At 41.3% G+C, this 27893-nt stretch overlaps 1 protein-coding gene across 1 annotated transcript; it reads left to right on the top strand.

Moving 5' to 3' along the window:
* The first annotated feature begins 1063 nt into the window (after nucleotides 1–1063).
* Nucleotides 1064–27803, top strand: LOC309391426 (MARVEL domain-containing protein 3-like). The gene is made up of 4 exons (XM_081951878.1): nucleotides 1064–1239; nucleotides 3922–4150; nucleotides 8074–8237; nucleotides 26588–27803. The coding sequence occupies exons 2-4, from the start codon at nucleotides 4047–4049 to the stop codon at nucleotides 27277–27279; spliced, it is 960 nt and encodes a 319-aa protein (XP_081808004.1). The 5' UTR covers nucleotides 1064–1239; nucleotides 3922–4046; the 3' UTR covers nucleotides 27280–27803.
* The last annotated feature ends 90 nt before the right edge of the window (nucleotides 27804–27893 follow it).

Raw genomic sequence — 27893 nt, 5'->3', positions numbered from 1 at the left:
TATTGGCCAAGTGTGATTTGGCACACAAGGAATTTGTCTTTGGTGCATATGCTCTCAGTGTACATAAAAAGACAAGATACGTTCATCAAGAATCAAAATCATAAGAATCAAAATCAAAACCATAAGGATCAAAATCATAAGAATCTGCAAACTGGGGCAGATCAAACTGTCAATCATAGGAGGAATACAGCCAGGTAGCCTAAGGAGCCCTCCAACCATGTTCTCTCAGACATCCAAATCTACATTGCAACATTACCAATACAGGCAGTCCTTAACTCACCACAATTCATTTAGTGACCATTCAAAGTTACAACAGCACTAAAAAAGTGACTTATGACCCTTTTCACACTTGCGACCTCTCCAGCATCCCCACAATTACTTGATTATTCAGACGCATGGCAATGTTGTTCCTACTTATGACCATTGCTGCATCCCAAGGTCACATGATCCACTTTTCCGACCTTCTGACAGGCCACGTCAATGGGGAAGCCAGATTCCCTTAACAACCATGTCGCTAAGTCATCGATCGACCGCAGCGATTCACTTCACAAGGGAGGCAAAGAAAGCTCATCAAAGGGGGAAAATTCAATTTACAAATGTCTCACTTAACAGCAGAAAATTGGGGGGGAGGGGATCAATTGTGGCCGTAAGTCTAGGACAGGGTTCCCCAAACTTGGAAACTTTAAGACTCCAACTTGTGGACTGGAGAATTCAGGGAGTTGAAGTCCACATGTCTTAAAGTTGCCAAGTTTGAAGACCTCTGGTCTAGGATCACCTAACACCGCCCCGTCTTGTCACTAACAAAAGTCCTCCATTCTCTCCCTTAAGCGCAGGTGGAAACGGGTCCATCTCTTCCAAGAAAGCCAAGGACCCCACATTTGACACTTTCGGACGTTATTTCTCTTACACCTCTGCGGCGGGGGCTCTTTTCGCCTCAGCGCCCAGGCGAAGCGGCCACCTTCGGCCGCCGCGCTCCGCCCCTTCAGGTTGTTCAGGTCGCTCCCATTTGCTTTCGAGCGTCTCCGAAACCGCGGGCGCTGCAGGCTGAAACTTGACCCTCCCCGACGTCGGAAGGTTGGCGGGGCTGGGCGAAGTTTACCTTCTCTCTCGCTGCCGCGCCAACCAGGAAACGCCGAGCTCCCCTCGGAAGGAAGAGGCAAAGCTGCGCCCGATCCCTGAAAAAGCTCCCGTGAATTCCGGCGCGTTGCTGAACGTGGGAGGCCCTTCAGCAGCTCTGGGGTGAGTTGGGAAAATAAGGTATATCGGGCACACAAATAGCGCCCTATGTTTGTGAAGTAAAGTCTTCACTTAAGTCTCCTCCCCGTTTTGGCTTTGAAGACCCGGGATTTGTAAACAGCCTTTCTTAAAACGCCCCAGAAACTTATCCTGCTTTGTTCTGCTCGAGTGCGATCCTTTTAAATCAGTACAGGTAGTCCTCAGTTTATTACAACAACTCGATTAGCGACCATTCACAGTTACAACAGCACTGAACAAAGTGACTTACCTACCATCAGTTTTCACTCTTTCGACCTGTTGCAGCATCCTCAGGGTTACGGGATTTACATTCAGATGCTTTGCAACTGACTCGTGTTTATGACGGTTGCAGTGTCCCAGGGTCATGTGATCCATCTTTTGCAACCCCATGAGAAGCAAAAGTCAACCAGATTCATTTAATAATTATGTTACTAATTTAACAACTGCAGTGGAAACCAGAGTCACTTAACAACTGTGTTACTAATTTAACAACTGCAGTGCTTCACTTCACAAATGTGTCCAGAAAAGTCGTAAAATGGGGCAAAACTCACTTAACGGGTGTTTCACTTACAACATAAATTTTTATGTTGGTCATAAGTTGAGGACGACCTGGTATCCTCCCAAAGTGTTTGAACTACTCGCCCTAGGCAGTTAAGCCAGTGGTGACCATGCTAGCTGCAAAGGAAGGGACCTCACTGATGCTCTCTGAGCTTTCTTGTTTTCTTGTAGACGTTTCATTACCCAAACTAGGTAACATCATCAGTGCTACTGAAGGGACCTCTAGCCCAACATTAGATTGCAGAAGGCTTAGTTAAATCTCCTGGCTGTCTGTTGGCCCTGCTCTCCATCTCAGACTGAAGATAGATTTCAGGATAAAAGCCTAAAAAAATTCCTGCTTTTGCACTCAGATCTTCAATACTGAATGAGGACCACCACTTTGGAAAGGTTAGGTGATTGTAGACCACCTGGGGAAAGGATTGGATACAATTAAGATGGCTCAATTTAGGTTAGGGCAAGCACATTCCCAGAATATACAGTCTCTCTCATCATAAGTTTAGCCAGTCTATTGTAGTCCTTTCTGATCCCTGCATCACAGATGGGAATTTGTGGTGCCACAGATACAGTTGGGCTAAAATGGTATAGTCTCTGGCTATTGGCTGGAGCTGATGAGAGTTGGGAGTTTGACCACATCTGGAACGTCTGCAACTTTATCCCATCACAAGATCAAACCTGAATATGCTCTTGGATTTACCATTCCTGGCAATACAGTGAAACATGGGGATAAACCTTATGGGATTAGGCTGTTCTTGTCAGTTTGTTTATAAAATTATGAACATAATATAAAACAGTCCAAAGCTGAGGTACAGTCCATTAAAAACAAACTTAAAGTACATTTAAAGTAAAACTGAGATAATTCAGCAGAAGCGTTGACATCATAAGCTGCCTTGGTTCAGTCAGTACATTTGTTTCTGAACCTATGTTTGCTTTTAATGGAAATCCAAAGAATCAAAATCAAGATAGTAGTAAAACCCAGCAATTCCTAAGGAGGCAAGAACTCTGAGTGGGCTTTAATTCTGTGGCTTATGATAAATAAACAGGACAGAAAGAACTGCAATGCAGAAGATTGGAATCAGTATTACTACCATACCTTCCGTGTGACTATAGCATTATCTGGTCATTTGCATGTTAGCCATATGTCCGAAAAAGAGATTCTTCCTTTTCTTGAAAATGACACAGTTGACACATCAGTTCTGATATAAAGGACGAATGAAAAATGCACTGTGCATGTGCAAACCAGTTGACAGGTGCAGCTGACTGAATTAAAATCTATCCTAGTGAGAATTATATTTTCCCAAGAAGAGGTACAGCAGACATTGGTAAAATAATCCATTTTCTTATAAAGTTTTAAAAACATTTTAATGATTTTTTTCCCCAGAAGGTTATAAGGATCACTCTACAGGTAGTTCTCAGCTTACAGCTATTCATTAGGGACTGTTTGAGGTTACAGCTGCATTGAAAAGAGTGACTTATGACCATTATTCATGCTTATAACCCTTTCTGCACCCCTTGGTCATGTGATCAAAGTTTGGACCATTGACAACTGGCTCATATTTATGATGGTTGCAGTGCCCTGAAGTCACGTGATTATCTTTTGTGACCTTCTGACAAGCAAAGTCAATGAGGAAACCAGATTTAATAACAACCATGTTATTAAAAGAAAGGTCATAAAATGGAGGAAAACTCATTTAAAATTATCTCACTTAGCAATGGAAATTTTAGGCTCAATTGTGGTCATAACTTGAGGACTACCTATATTCCGTAAATTTTGCTGATTTCTTAAAACAGCAACATTTTAATGTTGTGTTCCTTTGATTATTGCCATTTGTTGTATTCCTTTGTTTTTTTTACATTTATAGCATTATAATTTGATCTACTGGTAATCATTTACTTTAGCAACTCCCTGCCTCACTGTACATTTTGTTTCCCAGCCACTGCTCTCTAAATTTTTGGGGCTAATATTCTATTGTTATTGACCAAATTGACAAGTGTATATTTTGGGGAGCTGTTATCCAAAATTTTGAGATGGTATTGAATTGAAAAAGGATGCTCTAACCTATACTATATAGCAAGTAATAAAACCTACTACTGTCACTTTCTTTTTCATAGATCACCTTCGTGCCTTATTTTGTGTTTCTAACCCGAGTAACAAAATTGTTGACTGAATGTTACCCATTCATCAAATTGAAGCAGAAGCAAGCTCCACTTGTAGGTTAACTTCAGCAAAATAGAAGATGCCCCATTCTGGGAAATTTCATCAAGACACGCACTACATTCCCAGGGAGAATCCCAATTATTTTGATAAAAGAAGCAGGCCACCAAATTCATCAGGCGGAAGGTAAGTTTAAGAAATCATCCTTTGCGTAGAATAGAGCAGTGATACCTAACCTTTTTGTTGCCATGTACCGAAAGCGTGCATGCTGTATGCAACAATGCACATGCCCCTACCTATAATGCAATGCGCACGTGACAAACCCCGCCGTACCTTTGCGCATGTGCACGCAATCCCCATGCTCCTCCATGCATGCGTGCGCAACCTCCCCCCACATGTGCGTGTGACCCCCCCCTCCGCTTGGTAGTTCTCTCTGCAGTAGTTCTCTCTGCAGCATCTTGGGAGCAAAAACGGGCCACGGGGGGGGGGGCGCCGTAGCCCCCCTATAGCCCCATCCCACACGCATGCGCATGCATCTCCCCTCTCCGTATGTGCAGTGAAGCTGAGCTGGGGCGACGACTTATGTGCCCGCAGAAAGGGCTCTGCCTGCCGCCTTTGGCACCCGTGCCATAGGTTTGCCATCACAAGAATAGTTTTAATGCTCTCTCTTTTCCTCTCATTTACACGTAATTTACTCCTGTTAAGGTTTCCTATCAAACTGCTGATAAGTAGTAGATCAGTGTTTTGATGTTCTCTCAGGAAAGATAGGGAAAGAGCACATTGTTTTGGGTACTTGCAAAGTGTTTTCCCATGCCAAAAAAGCCCTCATTTAATGGGCCAAGGCATATTTTTCTAAACTCAATAGCATTGCATGTAAAGTGGGGGGAGGGGGAGGGGGGAGTGATGTCTTGAAATCTCTACCCCAACATCTCAGTTAAGCCTGAGTGGGAGTTTCCATTAGTGCCAGTGCCAGTGATTTTTCTAAGCTTAATTGTTATTCACAGCATCTCCGATTTCAGGAAGAGTTGCAGTACAGAGGGAAGGGAAGAGAGCATTCTCTTTCAAAGTTCTTCCCACAGGGCTGTAAGCAATAGAGAAACACTTGCAAACATTAATGCAAGATGCCCCCCCCCCCAACTTAATTATCCAGCTTAGACAGTGGGATATTTTGGTCTTTGCAAGATGTGGTAAGAGAGTTGTATCTAACATGCTCATTCCCCAATCATCTTCTTCATGGAAGTTGAGATCTAGGAGAGAAAATTATACATTGGAACCAATAGATCAGCGATGGCGAACCTTTTTTGGCTCGCGTGCCATAAGTGGGGGAGCGCAGGGGGGTCGTGTGCAGGTGTGCCGCACCCATAATGCAATGTGTGACCCCCAGTGCGCATGCGTGCACTACAGGCGTGACCCCCCCCCCATTTTTATATGTTTTTTTCGCCCTCCCCAGGCTCCAGAGGCTTTATAGGAGCCTGGGGAGGGCGAAAACAGCCTCCCCTGCCCCCCTGGATGCCCTCCGGAGGCTTCAGGGAAGCCTCCGGACGGTCCCTGAAGCCTTCGGAGCGCTCAAAACGACCCTCCGAGCAAACAGGAAGTGACTTCCGGTTTGCTCGGAGGGTCGTTTTGAGCGCTCCAAAGGTGTCAGGGAAGCTCATGAAGCCTCCGGGGGGCCTCCGGGGGGGGCTCTTTTTGCCCTCCCCAGGCTCCTATAAAGCCTCTGGAGCCTGGGGAGGGTGAAAATGGCTTTAAAAAAGGGTGAACTCAGCTGGACAGCACGCACATGCGCGCTGGACAGCTGACAGGGCAGCGCCTCACGTGCCCTGATAAATGGCTCCGCGTGCCACCTGTGCCACGCGTGCCATAGGTTCGCCATCACTGCAATAGATACTTGAAGCTCTAGTGGGGGGGAAATGCTTGGAAGTGTCTTGGCAGCAAATGTATTTTACTTACACACACAACCACACCACATCACATCACATCACATATCTCTGGTATCTTCTCCATCTTTTTTGGTGGAATTATCCTAAATCCTTTTTAGGATAATTCCACAATTATCCTAAATACTTTTTTTCTCCGCTCCAAATTTTCCAACTCCTTCCTGAACTCTATATTTACAATTTTTGTCTTACTTTCTACTTTATCAGTAACTTGGTTTAGGTCTGCAGGCAGTTGCCTTATAGATTCTTCAGGGTTTTTTAAATTTCTTCAACCAGATCTTTTTTTTTTTAATCCCTGCAAGTCATTCTTCTATTTCCTTTTTTTTTAATTATTGCGGTCATTTCTGCCAAATTCTTCAACCATTTTCTGTAATAAATCTGATGAAATGTCCTTATCTGTAAGTTGTTCTAGTGAACCCCTGCATCCTTTTTCCCAATTTGGCAACTTTCCTTGTGGTTGCCATGGTGAGAAAGTGAAAGTATGTCAATTATAGTACTAGTTATAGTTCGTAAAAGATAGGCTCCCCTCCCCCTGTTTCGCCTCTCTCTATCGTTAACATTTTAGTCCCAATTAGTTTTCTGCAGTTGCAGTCTCACAGCTTAGCTCATATAAGCCTTATCTTCTTATTTTGTAAAATCAACCAATTACTATTGTCCTTAAAACAAACAATCAACATTCCCACCAAGGTCCAGTCTGCTAGTCTAATTAATTTTACTGTTTTCCAAGGCAGTTTTGTCAGCAAAAAAATTTATTCCTTTTTAAAAAATCACTATCCCCTTTGTTCATTGGAAACTTTCTTAGATCACGATCTTGTTAAGCTTTTTGCTTTTAAATTGAAATCCTTTAAAATAGCTGATTCCCCACCCTCTCTTCTTAATTTCAAAAAGAAGGCACCCACCATGAGTCTTTGATCTTCGATACCATTGAGAATATTTCTCTTAGCTTGCGAAGTAATTAAATCGTCAAGTGTTTAAGAGGTTTAGGCTCTTGCTACTCAAATATCCATGAAGACTGCACAGCAATTAAGGAGACCTTGTAAATCCCTGAGGGCCCAAACCTTGACCCACAATTGATCACAAGAAACTAAATCTCCCAAGGAGCAACTCTTTTCAGAGCACAAATGGGTGCTCCCCAATTTGTCCTCCCTCCAAAGAAATTTCTATCAATTCTACCACTATGTTGTCTCTACTTAAGGAGCCTCTTGCAGAGATCTCTAATCCACCGTAACCTTTCACCCATAAACCTGCCCAGATTCAACTCTGACCTAGAACAAAAAGGTTGCTTAACATCTCGTAGGGAACTTAATATTCCCCACAACGCGAGTAGGTTCATCCTCTGGTAAGCACCAATTTCCTCCTCATGGAGGTGCCACATCAGTAGTCTTCCAGTTTTTTTGTCCCTCTGCAGGAAAACAGAAGTTTATTGTTCTGATCCGACTCCCAAACACAACAAACTCTCTGTAGTTAAATAAATGTTCCTTTATTAGGAATGTCAGCAGCCCCGGCAAAAAGTCTCCTTCTCTCACACAGCAGGCTAACAAGTCTGTCCAGCAGGGAGATGAATAGTTGTCTGCCGTACCTATTCATCTCCGTCCCATCCCCAGAGTAAGGGTGGGGCTTCACTAGCAGCAGGGGCTCCTCCGTCCCAAGGATCGGCCCATAGATTTTCACTCCTCTCCTCTGCCTTCTGCGCATCCGTGCGTCAGGCACTGAACCCAGCTGTTCTTCCTCTTCCTCATCAGCCACCTACAGACCTGGGGGCTGTTGACTCTCCATCTGAGGGATGATGGACGGCCCAGGCTCCGCCTCTGTCTCTATCTCTGACAGCTCCAGTCCCTCTTCCCCCTCGAAGCTCTCAGATTGCCTTGATGCTGGCCTTGACCCTCACGCCTCCTCCTCATCTGATTCAACTGCTGGAGGGAGTGGCAGCCGGCAGGCCACAACGTTTATGATAGTAGGCCTCTGTCACAGATTTGGTGGACTCATTTCCAAATTTGAAATAATCTCCCACTATAGTCAGGTAGTTGACTGGGAGGAATGCTGCCATTGTGTTGATACAAGAATAAAAGCTGTTGCTGAAGGTTGAGGAAATTGCTGATCAGCCTAACACGCTGATCTATCACAAAGACATCTGTGTTGTTGTTGTTTTTCTGCCTTTCTTTCTGTCCATAGGTTGTCACAAGGAACAATGGAACATTCAAGATCTTCCTCGGCTTTTGCAGAACCAGAGCCGAGCCGTCTGGGACCAAGGCATGGCTATGACAATTCCCCACCTCCCTACTATCCTTCCAAAAAGACTTTTTCAGAAAAATGTTCAAACCTGTGCTCCCGAAGAGGTAGGCAAGCCTTTTTCTGTATCCATTTCATTACAGATAGTCCTCGACTTACGATCACAGTTGAGCCCAAACTTTATGTTGCTAAGCGAGACATTTGTTAAGTGACTTTTGCCCCATTGCACGACTTGTTAAGTGAATCATGACAGTTGTTAAGTTAGTTACAGGGTTGTTAAGTGAGTCTTGTTTACCCATTGACTTCTTTTGTCTGAAGGTTGCAAAAGGTAGATCACATGATCCCGGGGTACTACAAATGGTCATAAAGGTGAGTCAGTTGCCAACTGTCTGATCACATGACCATTGGGATACTGCAATGGTTGTAAGTGCTAAAAATAGTCATAACTCACTCTTTTCAGTGACATAACTTTGAACGGTCACTAAATGAATTGTTGTAAGTCGAGGACTACCTGTATTAACTTGTATTCAAGGGGCTTATAAAAATACTATCTTTTATTATGGCCAGCTTTTTTTTCTTGTGAGTAGAATAAGAGAGAAGTGGGAAGAGAGAAAACTGTTTGAACTTTTTAAAGGCAGACTGAAGAACAGAAGGCAATGTAATTTAAATTTATATCTTAGAGTAAAATTTATCTTGCAAACAAATGGTCTGAAATAACTGCAAATTTTCACATGAGATGTAATACTAATAGGCAGAGGTTTTTTTATTAGTCTCTTATTAGAGCATGCAGTATGGTTATATATTTCATGTTCTTCCATGATCTTAAACTGGCATAAGATTTTTCCTTTTTCCTTTTCTTGGTTTCTTTTTCCCCCTCTCAGTCTAACAATTATAAAAACTTCATGTGAGGTTCATGACTAGTCATGACATATTATGATGATTTGGTTTCTCTTTGTTATCTCTGTCACATCAGTTATATCCTGCTTTTCTGACTACAAGGCACCAATCATAAAATCTCAGAAATTCAGTGAAATCACAGTTAAACTGATCTCAGACTGAGAAAGCTTGGCTAATAATTAAGATTTCTTTTTCGAAACAGACAGGATAGGAGCTGACACAATAGTCAAGATGTACATTTCTTAATTAAAGATGGGGTTTTTCAACCTGCAAAGCATGATTTGTCTTTTTAAGTAAAAACAATATATAATTTAATATTGCAGGTTATAATATTGCAAGCTCGGGAGACTTTAGGATAAAAACTAAATGCAAATTAATATTAAAACCAAAAATTAACTACAAAGAAAATAACAGAAAGCAAGGCAAAATGTGAGAAGGATTCCCAGCTCTTTTGAAAGCTTTATCTCTCTAGAGTGAAGTTCATGGCAGTTTAATCTCAGCCTTTGTCCTTTTCTCCGTTATTTTACAAATGTTCATAGCATCTTAAATGATAGCAAGTTTAAGAATTCAAGCATTCCTTTATTAACAGTTACTGGCTGTGAAGAAAGTACAGGCAGTCCTCGACTTATAAAAGTTCACTTAGTAACTATTCAAAATTACGAAAGCACTGAAAAAAGTGACGTCTGACCGTTTTTCACACATACGACTGTCACAGTATCCCCATGGTTTCATGATCAAAATTTGGGAGCTTTGCGACGGGGGCATATTAATGAACGGTTGCAGTACCCGGGGTCATGTGATCACCTTCTGATGAGCAAAGTCAATGGAGAAGCCAGATTCACTTAACAACTGGGTTACTATCTTATCAACTGCAATGATTCGCTTAACAACCTGGCAAGGAAAGTTGTAAAATGGGGCAAGACTCACTTAACAAATGTCTCACTTACATAAATTTTGGGCTCGATTGTGGTCGTAAGTCGAGAACTATCTGTAGTTCTTGTCTCTTAGAGGTAGCTAATTGCCATCTGTCAAAGATGCTGTCATTCCATTTTTCATTGAGCATGGAGATAGTTTAGGCCAGGGGTCTACCAACATTGGCAACTTTAAGAATTGTGGACTTCAACTCCCAGAATTCCTGAGCCAGCTTATTCTTAAATAAGAATTCTTATTCTCCACAATTCTTAAAGTTGCCAAGATTGGAGACCCCTGGTTTAGGCTACCGTTAGGGGCCCCTCCAGAGAATTCATTTAAATTTCCAGAGTTCCTGAGAATTATACAAGCCAATATTTTTAATAGACAATTTGGGATCATCTAAATGTGCCTTCTAATAAGTCACTTCAAAACCTAGTAATTACCAGCTACGAGCATATTGACTAGGGAACTCAGGAAGTTTAGCACAGTCATGGTTGATAATTCAATTACTATGTGTTTGAAGTTACATATTGGGAAGCCTCACTTAGATGATTTCAAGTTCTCTATAAAAATATTGGCTTGCATAACTCTCCCTTATTTGGCTAATTAGAATTCTTGAGGGTTCTCTCCAACAACATCCTTAGTTATAGTTCACTTTGGGTTTTTTTAATGAGCCTTTCCTTGGTAGGAAATATAATAATTTTCTCTACCATTATGGGGTGTGAAAAGTCTTAGATTAGCCTGTTTCATTGTCAGAAGTCAACACTGGAGTGAATAGAAGTATTCTAAATTCCTACCAGATCATAGACTGAATTAAACTGGTTGTTATTTAATTTCAAGAAGAGTAATTGAAGCTCTAGATTTAAGTAATATTGAATAGTAGAGTAGCTACATAATACTTTCTAGAAGAGAACATGATTAAATGTTGTTATATTTTTTACAAAGAGGTAGGAAACCTGCAATACTTTAAATCAGAGAAGTCAATATACAACCCAAGGTTTGATGGAACTATCCATTATTGTTGTTGTCATTATTTGTGGTACCATTAGTTAAAGTAATATTGAATTATTTTCATATAAATGTTTGGGGTTCAATACACAATCTGAAACTTCACAAAGAATTTCACTCAATGGTCTTGCACATCTGTTTTCCCCCAATACAATATGATCTCTCTCTATACAGGTGAAACTCAAAAAATTAGATATCGTGCAAAAGTTCATTTATTTCAGTAATGCAACTTAAAAGGTGAAACTGATATATGAGATAAACTCATTACATACAAAGCAAGATAGTTCAAGCCGTGATTTGTCATAATTGTGATGATTATGGTTTACAGCTCATGAAAACCCCAAATCCACCATCTCAGAAAATTAGAATATTACATGCAATCAATAGAACAAGGATCGTACATAGAACAATATTGGACGTCTGAAAGTATAAGCATGCATATGTATTCAGTACTTGGTTTGGGCCCCTTTTGCAGCAATTACTGCCTCAATGCGGCGTGGCATGGAAGTTATCAGCCTGTGGCACTGCTGAGGTGTTATGGAAGACCAGGATGCTTCAATAGTGGCCTTCAGCTCTTCTGCATTGTTCGGTCTCATGTCTCTCATCTTTCTCTTGGCAATGCCCCATGGATTCTTGTTGTGGCCCAGCCGGTGCCGCTGTCACCAGACTCCGAGAGTGATACTCCATACGAGTCAGCTCCAGAGGAGATGTGCGATCCTGGACAGGATTCGGAGGCTGAGCAGGAATCCGAGAGTCTGGTCGGCCACCAGGTGACGCCAGAGGCATGGAGCAGCGGTGAGAGCGAGAGGAGGAGGACTCCCGATGCCCTGCCTTGGAGCAGCGGAGAGGATAGTGACTCAGGACTTAGTAGGGCGTTTCGAGATGCCCGTTTCCGGCGCGCCCACAAACGCAAGGAGCGTGGGCGTAATTATAGGCAGTAAAGAGCTCTCAGGTGCTGTTTGGGAGACGCCCTTTTTAGGTTATAAAAGGGTTGACTCTGGAGAGGCTCTGCGTAGCAATCAACAAAGGACTTTTGACAGCAACTCTAGTCTGGGATCCTGGCAAGCTGGATTGCTGCTTTTGTGTGTTCTGTCTTTGTGAGTTCTGTCTTGGTGGCTTGCTGCCACAAAACCTCTTGTCTGTTGGTGTAATAAACCTTGTTCCCTTGCACTGTTCCGGAGTGTGTGTGCTGTGTGGGCAACGGAGGAAGGGGGGTCAGAACAGATTCTCTATGGGGTTCAGGTCAGGTGAGTTTGCTGGCCAATCAAGCACAGTAATCCCACGGTCATTGAACCAGGTTTTGGTGCTTTTGGCAGTGTGGGCAGGTGTCAAATGCTTCTGGAAAATGAAGTCAGCATCTCCATAAAGCTCATCTGTGGAAGGAAGCATGAAGTGCTCCAAAATCTTCTGGTAGACGGCTGTGTTGACCCTGGACTTAATGAAGCACAGAGGACCAACACCAGCAGATGACATGGCTCCTCAAATCAACACAGACTGTGGAAATTTCACAGTGGAATTCAAACATCTTGCAGTGTGTGCCTCTCCATTCTTCCTCCATACTCTGGGTCCTTTGCTTCCAAATGAGATGCAAAAGTTGCTCTCATCAGAAAAGAGGACTTTGGATCACTGAGCAACAGACCAGGTCTGTTTTTCTTTAGCCCAGGTAAGACGCTTCTGAGGTTTGTTGTTCAGGAGTGGCTTGACAAGAGGCCACTCTTGTCAAGCCACTTGAAGCCCATTTGAAGCCCATGTCCAGGATCCGTCTGTATGTGGTGGCTCTTGATGCACTGACTCCAGCTTCAGTCCACTCCTTGTGAAAGTCCCCAACGCTTTTGAATGGCCTTTTCCTGACAATCCTCTCCAGGCTGCGATCATCCCTGCTGCTTGTGCACCTTTTTCTTCCACCTTTTCCCCTTCCACATAACTTTCTATTAATGTGCTTTGATACGGCACTTTGGGAACATCCAACTTCTTTTGCAATTACCTTTTGAGGCTTTCCTCCTTATGGAGGGTGTCAATGATGGTTTTCTGCACAACTGTCAGGTTAGCAGTTTTTCACATGATTGTGATTCCTACTGAACCAGACTGAGAGACCATTTAAAGGCTCAGGATCCCTTTGCAGGTGTTATGGCTTAATCAGCTGGTTAGAGTGGGACACTGAGCCTAGAATATTGCACCTTTTCACAATATTCTAATTTTCTGGATTGTGGATTTGAGGTTTTCATGAGCTGTAAGCCATAATCATCACAATTATGACAAATCACGGCTTGAACTATCTTGCTTTGCATGTAATGAGTCTATCTCATATATTAGTTTCACCTTTTAAGTTGCATTACTGAAATAAATGAACTTTTGCACGATATCTAATTTTTTGAGTTTCTCCTGTATACATATATTGTATTTTCAGTGATCTTTTAAACCGTATTTAAACAAAAATAACCATATTTAATGGTCTAATTTTGTTTACTTAGTGAATGCGTGACAGAATGAGAACAAACCTCAGTGTGTGCTATTGATGGGAACTAGGAACATTTTCAGTAATTTAATAACACCACAAGAAAAGGAAAAGCTTTCAAAGTATTATGCATACTCCATATCTATATCAGATTCCTTAAAATGAGCTCCATTGAACTCAATGAGACCAACTTCTTAGTAGTCACAGGCATGATTGCGTATTAGTTTTCTTTTTCAAGGACAATGAAACAATTTTTTTGCAATTCAAGATTAAAAATGGCCTCCAGTGTTTTATTTTAGTTTTTCCATTGAGCTGAGGGCCAAACTAGAAACAGGAACAATACATTTTTATCTCTTTCTCCCTCCCTCCCCACACCTTTGGTTAAAACAATTGCAAAGTGGAAAGATGGGGACGGGGATAGATTTGAAATAGATTCTAGAAGCTTAAATGTAAATGCATTTTTATGCAGAAAATATATTTTAAAATGCAAATAGCATAAGGCAGGGGTGTCAAACTTAAGTCCCGCAGGCCAGATCCTGCCCGCAGGGTGCTTAGGTCTGGCCCTCGGGGCCGCCCTGGAAACAGCAAAGGACTGGCCCGTGGTGCCTCTGCCAAAGCAAATGGAGCTCGGGAGGGCCATGTATAGCCCTCCTGAGCTCCGTTTTCCTGGCAGAGGTCTCGGACCATCACAGGTGCCCCTGACAGGAGTGACATCAAGCTGGCCATGCCCACCTTAGCCATGCCTCCACTGTCCCTTAAGGTCAAACACAATTGTGATGCGGCCCTCAATGAAATCGAGTTTGACACCCCTGGCCTAAGGATATTGATCTTAGAAGTAATGATAGCAGAGCAGGAAATGTTGCACCACCTCCTTGTGGTCACATGACTGCATGTTGGGTGCTTGGCAACCGGCTCATATTTACAACTGATTGCCACATCCTACAATCACGTGACCACAATTTTCCACTTTTTTCTGATTTCTGGCAAAAAAAAAAAAATCCCATTCAGGACAAAGAATATAATTTAAGACCATGTGATTTGATTAATGACTGCAAACTTTGGAGTTACGACATGTGATTCGTTTAACAATTAGTGTAAAAAACAGTTGTAAAATTAAATCCAGTCATGTGGAGGCCTCACCTTACGACGTTCTTGATTTAACATTAGAAATTCCGGTCCCAAACTACAGTCGTAAGGTATACCTATAACGTAAATATTATATAAACAGTATGTGTATATATTCATTTTTAATACACTTCTAACCATTGTGTTGTTTTTTTAAGATACTGTATTTTGTACAGTCCTGTATTTAATTACATTTATCCATGTAAATATGTGTCTCTAGGCAATGCACCTATGAGCAGCAAGCATAACTAGGTCTTCAATTCATTGACTGAATGAGGTCATAGATGTAACTTTGCAGTGTTCCAGTATCAATCTTCCTTAAAACATATTTTAACAGTGTCCTACACTTAATAATTTTTGGGAGGAAATTGGGGACTATATAAATGTGGCTGTGAAACAAAATCTAAAATTTTCCAAGGATAACATTCCCTTGAATTACATACATAGTACATAGAACTTGATAACTGGACAGTGTAAATGGATTCTCCGTGCCCTTATTATGATTAAAAGATTGGCATTCATTGTCAATTGAATTAGGCTTCTGTTACTCCTTTAGTAACTTCAGAGAAACTGAGATGGTATTCTTAGTGGTCCCTTCTTCAGACAGCTCCATCTCAATATCTCCTTTGCAGCAGCTGCTCTTAAATTATTCATTCCCCTGTTTTTCAGTAAGCAAGCTGGGCAGACTTCATCTTTCACTGAAGCAGTGATTAAGGTTGCCATTTATGAATAGGTAAGGCTAACGGTAAAGGGATGCAGTGGCTCAGTGGCTAAGACACTGAGCTTGTCGATCAGAAGGTCGGCAGTTCAGCGGTTCGTATCCCTAGCACTGCGTAACGGAGTGAGTTCCCATTACTTGTGCCAGCTTCTGCCAACCTAGCAGTTTGAAAGCATGTAAAAATGCAAGTAGAAAAATAGGAACCACCTTTGAAGGGAAGGTTACAGCATTCCCTGCACCTTCGGTGTTTAGTCATGCTGGTCACATGACCAAGGAGAGGTCTTCAGACAGTGCTGGCTCTTCAGCTTTAAAATGGAGATGAGCACCTCCGCCTAGAGTCGGGAACAACTAGCACATATGTGCAAGATGAACCTTTACCTTTACCCTAAGGCTAATGGTGGGCCTAATATGCATACACTCACTTATCTTCTTGTGGCATGCTTTAGTTAGGTTCCAAGGATTTTGATTCTTGCGGAGATCTGTACTTTTGACTTAAGATTTGTAGGACCTGTTAATGCTATATTTGACTGAATATCTTGATGAACTGTAGTTTAGCAATTGCCTAAATTGAATTCTCATAAAAGTACAATGGCTGTGCTTCATTTCCAGCCCTCCCTTCTTTTCTCAACAAGGTCATTTGCAAATGAGCAAGTGAGTAAATTGAATTTCATCAGCAAATAACATTAGGAAACAGCTATAAATGCTTTCTCCCCCCTCCACTGGAATACACTAATTCGTAATAAACTCGCCTGCGTAACCGTGTGTGCATATGTGTGTGCTTTATACTTGGGAAAATTTAATTTATTTTGGAAGTGTTTCTGTTAAATGATGCTGTGGTAATTTAGGACTGAAACTGACTAACCTATTTATTGGCTTCTTCCTGCAATTTATAACTATTTTTCTGGCTGCAATTCACTTATCGTAGATTTTTACTTTTCATAAGGAAAATCTCCTCACACCCTGAAAGAGTACATAACCTTTTCATGATAAAAGAAAAGAATGTACATAATATGTATATCTCAGGAGTGTTTGTGATCAGAGTGTATATAAGATAGTATGGAATATCTATTGAACAAACAGTGATAATTTAAATACTGTTTTCCTTTGATTAGAATAAAGTCTTTATACAAAACTATACACACACAAAATTTACTGTTACCCTTTGCTCTAGCTGGTGGTCAAATATTAAAGCATTTTTGTCCCTGCTGGATGAAATGACAGAAGTGTAATCTAAGCAATTCCAAGAAGGGGAAGGATTGGGGCAAAGTCACCTGCTCTGCCTTGCTCCATCTCTGGTCTGTTTTCTTCTTGAACAAATTAAATACATTGTAAGAGGATCTTCTCCTGTTTGTGAGGCTTTATATGCTGTTTTGGGGCCCTTTTTTCACATACACTGATCAAAAACAGAAACGCCAGTCCAAACCAATATTAAGCCTTTATACGTTGTCATTCTTTTCCTGCAGAATTTGAATTTAATGCTAGTTAAGTCAGCTGCCTAACCTTCATCTCCCTTCTAATTATTTCGCATTTGAAGCTCTTCTCCCTCTTAAGCCTTTTACCTCCACCTCCTCTTCGTCCAATTTCTTTATCTAACAAGATTGCTTTAGCTTACACTGAGACTAGGCTTTGTACATGAGCCACCTCTGGGAAGTAGCGCTATCGATATTTGTTGCCAGGAAAATAGTGGAGAGCTAGCTGGCCTCTGATTCCCACCGACAGGTTTTGTAGCAGCTAGCTGACTTGAATCGCCTTTTGAAAGGAATAATCAAACGGCCTTTAACTCTTGAGCAGATGCCAAACTTCTCAGATTCCAGGACAGAAAGTGCTACTGTTTGTAGCAGCCTTCCCCAACCTGTGCCCTCCGGGTGTATTGACTACAGTATAGTTGCAGCATTACTGGTTATGCTGGCTATCAATCATAGAAGTTGTGATCCAGTGTTTTAGAGAATGAGGGAAGCCGATTTACAGAGTACAGGTAGCTCTCGACTTAGTGACCGTTCAGAGTTACAACGTAATTACAAGATGGCTGGACCACAAACTGAGTAGGGGTAAGGATCATTTTGTCATAGACCTCACTCTGGTGAGATAGATCCATTCAAATGATAATACTTTTGTTTACGTTTGCATCTGTATAGATAACTAGATTTTATCTGAATAATTACTTTTTGCCCTTTTGAAGTGAGTTGTTACTTGAGCTATCCCATTGTTAATTATAGTTTATTTCTGAGGACATGTACATTTTCGTCTTACAAACGTGCTAAATTAAATGCCTCTCATCGTTCTGTATCATAAGCTTGGTGTTATCTTTATTCTCTTTCCTTTCTTTCTTGTAACTAAGGTTTCCACAATCTACTACCCTGCAGCACCAGACCCAACACATCTTGAAACAACCAAATAGGAAAACCTTCTCATCTTGATTCTGTCAAGTCTATCCAGTAAATTGTTAGCAAGATCAGTTCCCTATTGGCTTTGATCAATAGGGAACGTCCTCCGAAAAACTCCACATTATTCTCTGAAAAACCCCACATTACTCTCTGCCTTCTCTTGCATGCTTAGCCCAACCCACTTGTCTTGGCACAGGTTTTTATTGTTTTTAATGTGCTTAGTTTTATAGTTGTATTACGGTTTTTGTGTTCTTTTTTTACATCTGACTGGGAACCACCCAGAGTTGGTTAGAAGGTGGGCAACTATAGAAATGTTTTAAACACACATACACACACACATACAAACACACACAATTCCTTTCATTTGCCAATTGTCCAGACCAGAACTTCTCATCAAATTCAGCCCCACCTCCCCGTGCCCACTGCCAGTCAGGTGGCTTGTTTAGAACTGCTAGCGAATTCAACCCCAGTTTCCATGCATTTGGTAACAAAGAGATGGCTGTGTTGTCCCCAATTCAGGTCTCAGCCTGGTGCCGAGGCCGATGACGGACATCAGACACGAGATGCAGGTTTTGCTTCCTTTTATTGAAGTGCTCCAAGAAAAGGGGTCCTGGCTAAAATGCCACGGACCCAGAACAAAGGTTTAAGAAAGTTTTATACAATTTCACTGAAGAAGAAGGCGGGCTATATAAGAAATACCATCTAATAAACATTTTAGTAATGATGTAACAATTTGTTCTAATGGTCTCAAGCCATCCCTATTCCTAAGCCTTGACTAATGAAAGCTTCAGGAATTATCTAGTACACGTTCTATTTGCTCCAGGCCATCCTTATTTCTAACGTTTAGCTGAGCTATGCAGGATGTCTCTCTGTTCCTGTTATCAGTCTTCTAGCTACCTAGAATTGCTACAAGCTTTACACGTGCATATTCCCTATGAATAAACCCTCTTTGTTCTTGCCAGACAGACTCCATAATTACGGGCTTCCAGGTCTCCTTTCAAGTGTATGCCATAACCTTGCTTTGTTTTAGCAGCCACCCCATCAACTGCCCAAAAATATTATTGTTTCAACTTACCACATTCCCCACCAGTCAGAGGCTACGGCCTGCCTCCCGCCTGAGCCCCATTTCCTGGTGTTCGCTAACAGACACCTAGCCAAATCAGACCTGCTTGTCAAGTCATCCTTTTTTACAGACAGCTGTCCAGGACTCCCCTTGTTGGCTATTTCTGCCTCCATATATTCATCAGTAGTCGGCTGGCTGCTCCAACTTCTGGTCCTGCCTTGGCTCCCTGTTTCTACACCAGATGCGTGACTAAAAACGATTATTTTTAAAAGAATACAAGTAGAAATAGCAACGAATACTAAAATTCAGGAAACTAACAAGAGTAAATAGGTGTACATGTCTTAAGTGCAGTTATTGTTTGTCTATAAACCCAAAAATAATTGTGTGACTAGAAAATCCAAAAATTAATATGTACAATGTATATGTAAAAATGAGATTTTGCTAGTGGGAGATCATCATCCTCGCCTCTAGTCCTTTTCTACTGAAATGAAATATTTCTATTGAAGATTATTTTGGACTAGTAAATTTGTGCTAAGGAGTGTCACAAAATGCTACGGAAGTGATTAAAGGCTTTAAATGTTTTAATCACTTTTAATTTCAAGTGGTTAAAAATATTTTATTTTGAATTAATGTTTTCATGCAAAGTGTCATCTAAAAAGGCCTTTAAAAATAGCAGGGTTGGCAACTACAGGTACCGTATTTTTCAGAGTATAAGACACCCCGAAGTATAAGACGCACCTAGCTTTTGGGGAGCAAAACAAGGGAAGAATATCTGCCTCTGCCTCCCAGCAATTTGCCTCCTTGCAACAAACAGCAAACAGGACAGACAATATACACTGTTGTAGTGTTATATTTCAGACTATACTTGTACAGATGCTGTTAAGATTGATGTACTTTCTGGAAGTATAGTTATTCTCTGCTATTTACAAGAATAGCACTTTTTAAAACAATAGCACTGGGCCTCTTCAGATCAAGCATTTATTTTAAAAAGCTGCTTCATTTTGTTAAGTTGTCTAGAATAATAATAAAGCAGTCTTTAAAAAATAAGTCTAATAATTTAAACATTCTATAGGCATTTATAGTTGTTGACTTACCTTCTTGCAGCAAACAGCCTGATTAGCACAAGAAAAAAAAATCTGCCTCTCCCTCCCAGCAATTTGTGCAAACAGCAAGTTTCACTTTCAATTTCTCCAGATCATCAGCTGTTTCAGGCTGCAGGGATTGCTATAGCCTATTGGAGCCTCGCAAGCACCTGTTTGTTGCAAAGAGGTAAATTGCTGGGCGGCAGAGGCCAAAGGGTTGGGACCGGTGGATGGTGGGGCTACATTCAGTGTATAAGATGCAGGCGAATTTTCACCCTCTTTTAGGGGGGGAAAGGTGTGTCTTATACTCCGAAAAATACGGTAGTAAGTTGACTTACACTCATTCATGTAATGACCATTCAAAGTTACAACAGCACCAAAAAAGCTGACTTATTATTGTTTTTCATACAACAAATGCAGCATCTTCCTGGTCACATGATCAAAATTCGAATGCTTGTCAATTGACTTATAGCTATGACATTTGCAATGTCCCCAAGGTCATGTGATCACCTTTAGTGACCTTCTGACAAGCAGTTAATGGGAAGCCAGATTCACTTAACAACCATGCTACAAACTTAGCAACTGCAGTGATTTACTTAACAACTGTGGCAAGAAAGAAAGGCTGTAAAATGGGGCCAAACTCATTTAACAACTGTCTCGCTTAGCAATATAAATTTTGGACTCAACTGTGGCTGTATATCGAGGACCACCTGTCTAACAATTGTACTAAAATGGATGAATCCCCACTTCTTAAAATGGAGCAGTTGTTTGTTTAATTGGCTAGCACTAGTGGTGAAATTCAATTTTTTTTACTTCCACTTCTATGGGCGTGGCTTGATGGGCGTGGTGTGGCTTGGTGGGCGTGGCTTGGTGGGCATGCCAGGGGAAGGATACTGCAAAATCTCCATTCCCACTCCATTCTGGGACCAGCCAGAGATGGCATTTGCCGGTTCTCAGAACTACTCAAAATTTCCGCTACTGGTTCTCCGAACCACTCAAAATTTCCACTACTGGTTCTCCAGAACCGGTTAGAACCTGCTGGATTTCACCCCTGGCTCTCACATTTTCTGAAAATTTAACAGTCCACGGTTGCAGAAAGTTTCAGAAACGCTGCCTTAGAGAAGTTTCTTTTTAAATTCTTAACTTGCCTATCTTCAACAAGCAGTTCAACGCATACAACATACTGATGACCCTCTTGGAACTAGGGATGCATTTTGGCACTAATAAAAATCACTGTGGGAATAAATATTGCCGCTATTGTCAGGTCGAGTCCTTATTTGAACTTTCTTAGCCCTGGAATTTTTAGCACAGCTGAAGTCTTTGATAGGCTACATCAGGAAGTTGGCATCAGGTCTTGTAGTTTTCAACACTTTAACTTGCTCAGAGGGATTGTATGAAAAGAGGGAGTGGATCCAGATTCGCCTAGTTTAATCTAATTCCCATGCAAATAAGTCATTTAGGAAAAGTTGGTGATTTCTTGGCTTCCAGTGAGCTAAAAATAATAATAATAGAATTTTAGTTCTACCATTTAGTTGTAGTTGTAATTGTGTGTCTCTACATCCGGACACAAAGAGACTGGCAAGTTCTCTATGACTCAGCTGCCCAAGGTTGCTTTGGATAACGAGATGGGTGGGGAAAATATTAATAAATAAATTCAGACAAGGCTTGTAGATTATTATTGTGCTATCCAGTTAAGGAATCAGGACTTTTGAAAGAACACTTACTCAGGGAAAAAGTAAGCAAGAGGATGGCAAGCAGCAGAGGATGAAAACATTACGTGGACTCCTGAGCTGGATAGTAGATAGAAAACTCTTTCATCTATAACACAATATTATCATATTGTCTTGCTATTATGTGTCTCATAGCTGCCAAAAGTGCAGTTTGACTAATTTAACAGTTACAGGGATTCAATTAACAACTGTGGCAAGAAAGAAAGGTCGTAAAATGGGGAAAACTCACTTAATTATTCCACTTAGCAACAGAAATTTTGGACTTATGGGTCATAGGTTGAGCACTACCTGTACTGAAGATTGAGGGAGGGGAGTAATAACACAATTATAATTTTTTTAAAAAAATAGTGTCTTGGCATGGAATACGTTTTTTTTTTAAATTAACTTTAAACAAAAAAATCTGTCCAGCTGTTGAAGTTGAAAAACTTTTTAAAAGTAAGCACTCTAGAAGATTGTTTAAAAAAAGAAGCAAACTAATGCTTATCTTTGCTTAGCAGCAATTAATCAAATCCAAGACTAGTTTAGCAGCTTTTCTTACCAGAGAAAGTAAAGAAATCATTCGGAAATCAAGCTCTCTTAAATTTTGATTGAGGTATGATAATGTTGAAGAATAGTTGGCAGGACATTTCATTTAGTTTAAACTGTGCCAGTACTTAACTCTTAAGCTTGACTCTATGTAATTTTAATAGGAAAGGCCTCAGGTACACTTACATTAAACTAAGTTAGCATAAATTTTCCAGAATGTATTCTCTGGCTGTTACACCCTTCAATTTATATTTAGTCTTTAGCACGACTTAGTAATAAATTTGTAGTATAATTATTCAGGTTTATTTTTCTCATTCCCCCACCCCCCTCTTCAGGCTTATTGCTCATTTTGCTTAATTCATCTTAAATCAAATTGCACAAACTAAAAATTTATCATTTTTTTTTCAGTTTTGAGATTACCATAGTTAAGAGCTTTTGCTCATGTCTTCTTTAATCTTGTTGCTATTGTTTTATTCCAAAATCTTACAAACAGTTTTGGGCTTCAGACCTCACTCTTTAAGTTGTGAGTGAGGGCTGGCATTTTAAAAAGTGAGAGGGGCCAAGATTTAAAAAAAAACCAGAAATGAGATTAAATTTAAATTATATTAATACAACCATTCTCTGTATATTTAATAAATCCCCTTTCTATCACATCAACAATTCAAATTTAGCATTGATTTTTGCAGATGCTTTGGGACCCCAGGAATGAAATTTTTACACTCCTGCATTAGTGGATTTTTTAGTATTTACAATATTGTAGCTATCCCTGCTACATCTAGCTATGTAATTGAAAAAGATGGCAAACATTCCATCATAGAATTGAAATGTGTTAATTCATCTGGTAAGTAACAGTACTGGTTAAGTTGTATGTCATTGTAGGAGCAGAATGTGATGTGGTCACAATATGGAAAACAAGGTGTTATTGCAGTGTTGCCTAACCTTTTTGGCACTGAGTGCTGAAATGGGAGCATGCACGCCCAGGGGGGATGCACCAGAAACCGGAAAAACAGCTCCCTCGCACGCATGCACACCAAAAACCGGAAGAGCAGTTCCCTGTCGTGTATGCACTCACCGGGAACTTTCCGAGTTTCCGGTTTCCAGCATGCATATGTGTGCCGGTCACCTGGTTTTTGGCAGCATTGCACGCACAAAGACCAGCTGGCATGCACGCCAGGGAGCTACTCTTCTGGTTTCCGGTGTTCCCGCGTGTGCCAAGCTGGCTGGTGCACATGTGTGCGCCGGAGCCCAGAAGAGCAACGGGCAATGCCTGGCAAGGCCAGAGAGATGGCTCTGCAGCCACTTCTGGGACGCATGACATTGGCTCCCCATCACGGTGCTATCGCATGTGATATTGAAATGTGTGCTCTTTGATCATAATGCATGCAATTAAACTCCCAACATACAATGTGTCATACACATTTCCAGTGATTAAGACATGAAAGACTTCCTGCATATTTCTATATAAAAAAGTTCCAAACCAGTCATACTCTGCAGGGCCCCAGGGAGGGTGGAGAAAAATCTCTCTCTTCCTTCTAAGTGTTTGCTTCTCTTTGCAAACAAAGAGGAGGTGGGTGGAGAGGAAGGGAAAGTACAGTTTACGTCAGTTCTAAGACTTGTGTAAGTCCTCCCAGGAAGCAATGTGTGGGGATAGGAGAAGACTACAGTTCATTTAGTGACCAAAGTTACAAATGGCACTTAAAAAAAAGTTGACTTATGACCATTTTTCACACTTGCGACCATTGTAGTATCCCCATAGTCACGTGATCAAAATTCGGATGCTTGGCAACTAACTTATAACGGTTGCAGTCAGTGATGGGATTCAAATAATTTAACAACCGATTCTCTGCCCTAATTTTTTCCAACAGCCAGTTCACCAAACTGCTCATAAAGTTAACAACCAGTTCTCCTGAAGTGATGCGAACTGGCTGAATCCCACCACTGGTTGCAGTGCCCCGGGGGTCATGTGACCCCCTTTTGTGACTTTCTTAGAAGCAAAGCCAATGGGGAAGTCAGATTCACTTAACAACCATGTTACTAATGACAACTGCAGTGATTCATTTAACAAACTATTCACTTAACAACTGTAATGCATATTCATGCATTATGAATTTCCTCTACATCAGGGGTGTCCAAACTTGGGAACTTTAAGACTTGTGGACTTCAACTCCCAGAATTCCCCAGCCAGCAAGTCTTAAAGTTCCCAAGTTTGGACACCCCTGCTCTACATGGTATAAGACTTCTGCCTTGAACAAAAGTTTGGACTAGAAGACCTCCTAGGTCCCTTCCCACTCTATATTTCTGGCACAAAAGGTCGTGGAATGGAGAAAATTCACTTAACAAATGTTCCACTTGGCAACAAAAAATTGGGGCTCAATCATAAGTCAATGACTACCTGAATTGAATCACAGCCGTTCCAAAAATGTATCTTCTCCGCCTCCCAACTGCACACTAATTACCCCTATAATGTCTGATACCCGGATAGTTTACTCTGATAGTTTAGTCTGGAAGCTATTCTTACTCTGATTAGAATGGGGAAACCTTCTGACGTTAACTTTCCTCCTCTACGGTCAGAGGTTTGTAAATTGCCTGGGTTTTGTTCCCACTGTCCTATAGAGATTCACCAAACTATAAAGGACTTTTTTTCTTTTAGTCAGCTGGCAGTCTCATCAAGTTTGTGTTGCTTTTTCATTAGTTTATTGTTCAATTGTGATTTATTTCACCCTTTGCAGCACTTTTTCTGTCTTACATGTTGGTGTTTCATCATCCTTTTGTATGTTACATATAAAGCTTTAAATTTTTGGAACTTTGGGAAAGTAAAGATGTGATGTTGAATCACTTGAGGGTGAAACTATCAGATGGCCATGTTGTTCTGAGAGAGTGAAGCTATCACATAACCAATGAAGTTGTCAAGAATTCTTCTTTTGAATTGTAGCAACATGTATAACGTATTACAAAGATGTTTCATTATCCAAGTCAGAGCTGAAGAAGCTTCTTGGATGAGAAGCGAAACGTCTTCAAAGAAAAAACAGAAAGTACAGTTGCCTCTTGAAAAAAGCACCTTTGGAATATGTTCCATTATAGTTAACTAGCTGAATAACTGTGCTTCACTACGAAACCATGTGATTGGGCCAGCCTGCAGGCCAGGTGAGTCACACGCTGGCCACGCTTATATAAGGCAACTGGCAGTTGGAACAGAGTTCCTTTCAGGTGGGGAGGGGGAGTAGATGCTAACTCCTTAGCATCAATGCATGTTAATATAATACTATATACGATGGCGAAACTTTTTTGGCTTGCGTGCCATAAGTGGAGGGAGCGCAGGGAGGTCGTGTGTGGGTGTGCCACACCCATAATGCAGTGTGCAACCTCCCCAGTGCGCATGCGCACACTACAGGCGCAACACCCCATTTTTTGCATGCTTTTTTTGCCCTTCCCAGGCTCCAAAGGCTTTATAGGAGCCTGGGAGGGCAAAAACAGCCTCACCCGCCCCCCGGAAGTGACTTCCGGTTTCCTTGGAAGGTCGTTTTGAGTGTTCCAAAGGTTTCAGGGACCTTCAGGATGCTTCCCTGAAGCCTCTGGACCAGTCAAAACGAACCTCCGAGCAAACCGGAGTCCTTTCCCGAACTTCTGGTTTGCTCGTAGGGCTGGTTTTTTGCACTCCAGAGGCTTCAGGGAAGCTCATGATGCCTCCAGAGGGCTTTCGGAGGAGCAGGGGAGGCTCTTTTCGCCCTCCCCAGGCTCCTATAAAGCCTCTGGAGCTTGGGGAGGGCGAAAAATGGCTTTAAAAAAGGGTGAATTCAGCTGCCAGTGCACGCATGCGCACTGGCCAGCTGACAGGGCAGTGCCTCGCATGCCCTGACAAATGGCTCCGCGTGCCACCTGTGGCATGCATGCCGTAGGATCGCCATCACTGGTATAGGAAATACTGATGATCATTTTGAAAAATCCTTTCTTAGCAAGCACCTAGAAGCCAAGAGGAACATACGTGCTGAATTTCAAGTTTGTAGGCTTTACAGTTCTGGAGATTTTGTGATGAGTGAATGGTATTTGGGTTTTATTAATAGTTAATTTGAAAAAAAGTTAAAACGTGGGCTCAGTCCAGTTGGGGCCAAAAGATCCTATTATATGCTTCTGTATTGTTGCATTCAGATAATAAAGTGCAGATTGTATCTGTGAGTGGACGCCACGGAAATAAGTCTGTTTAGATGAGCCCAGTATCCAGGACATGACATCTCAACTTTTATAGTATAACAGTATATGTAGTAGTTTTACTAAAAATAAGGAGACAGCACCCAAATATAAAATCCTTCCATCTTTGATCTTTAGCAGTAAGTGCCAAGAGCAATGATTCAATCCACTAACTTTTGGTTATAGGAGATACTTGTGAGTGTAAGCACCCATCTCGAAGTTCTGCAGAAAGATAGAGCTGTAGCAATAATAAACTGCCCAATTATACAATATTATTGCATTAGTTTCTAGATGCATTTTTACAGAATGAAAGATAACCACATCCAATGGATTTATGGTGGTGCTCATTCCCCATCTCTTTTCCTCCCACCAGGTGTCTTGCAGTTTGTCGAAGTCACTGTCAACATTTTGGTGCTGATCTGCATAGGAGCAACCCAGGCCGGGGTCTCTGGTTTCACTTCCCTGGGAGGCCTAGGCTCTTTCAACATCAACTCATTCTATAATCCATTTCAGGGTACGGAACTCCAAGAGGTGACCGAGCTGGACAGGCAGTACAGCCAGATGAGAGCCCCTTGTGTGTATGGAGGGGTAGCCTTCAGTCTGACAATGATGTGCCTAACACTTATGTTTCTCCTTGGTGGAGCAAAGCCTATCCATCGCCTTTCCCTTGGACTGCTTGCTGCCGAGTGTCTCTTTGACATCCTTGCCTGCCTTGGTTATATAGTGGCAGTTGGCCTCTATCTCCACTTCGTCATTCAAGTCAATGCCACGGATGTGTGCCTGAAGAGAGAAAGACTATATGCCAGGCGAGGTTACACCTCAATGAATTGTAGCGTGCAAGGCGGGGATGCATCCGTGGCCCTTTTTGGCCTGATGGCTGCTTGCCTGTATTTTGGAAGCTTGGTGGTCTGCGTTCTCACCATTCGGGAGGTCCGGCAGTTTCAAAAGCAGCGGGACCAAAGTCGTTATAATCCTGAGAGAACCTATAGGGAAGATGACCATCCAAAACCTTATAGGAGCAAAGAAAACATACCCACCGAAAGGACTTTTGGCACACTTGTGTAATCTACACCAGGTACCTCAATGAAGCCAGACTTTTTAAAAAAAAGATTTTTCCCCACAGGCAATAGTTATAATATGTGTATAATATAATATCAAAGATGTATTTTAAAAATTATTCTTCATAGCTAGGAGTGCATGTGATCATCCACTCAATTTCCAGCTGGGGCTGCAGGAAGTTGTAATTCAATTAAGCAATTGTATTTCATGGCAGGGTTTATTATTGTGCAAAATATTTCAACTTTGAGGTTTCAGAGTAGGAAATTATAATTCCATCATTAGTGGATTGGAGGTGGTGGTGTTTTTTGTTTTTGTTTTGTAAAATTTAATTGTTTAGTATAATAAAAAATATGAATAAAAACAAAAATCAGAAAAGGACAATAGAAAAGAGAAACAGTGCAAAGATATAGAAAGAAAAAAAGCAATGGCTTCTGACTTTTTTCAATGCAATAAAATACAAAAAGAAGTTACAACCTCAACTTTTTGCTTTGTTTTTCTATTAAAACAGGTGGTACAGGTAGCACTTAACAATCACGATTGGGTCCAGAATCTCTAAGCCATGGTTGTTAGATGATTTGTGCCTGAGTTTACAACCTTTTGTGTGTGTGTGCGTGTATGTT

This window comes from Natrix helvetica (genome assembly GCF_964273705.1).
Source record: "Natrix helvetica genome assembly, chromosome: 4".
Taxonomy (NCBI): Eukaryota; Metazoa; Chordata; class Lepidosauria; order Squamata; family Natricidae; genus Natrix; species Natrix helvetica.
This window is presented reverse-complemented; position numbering and strand designations above follow the sequence as displayed.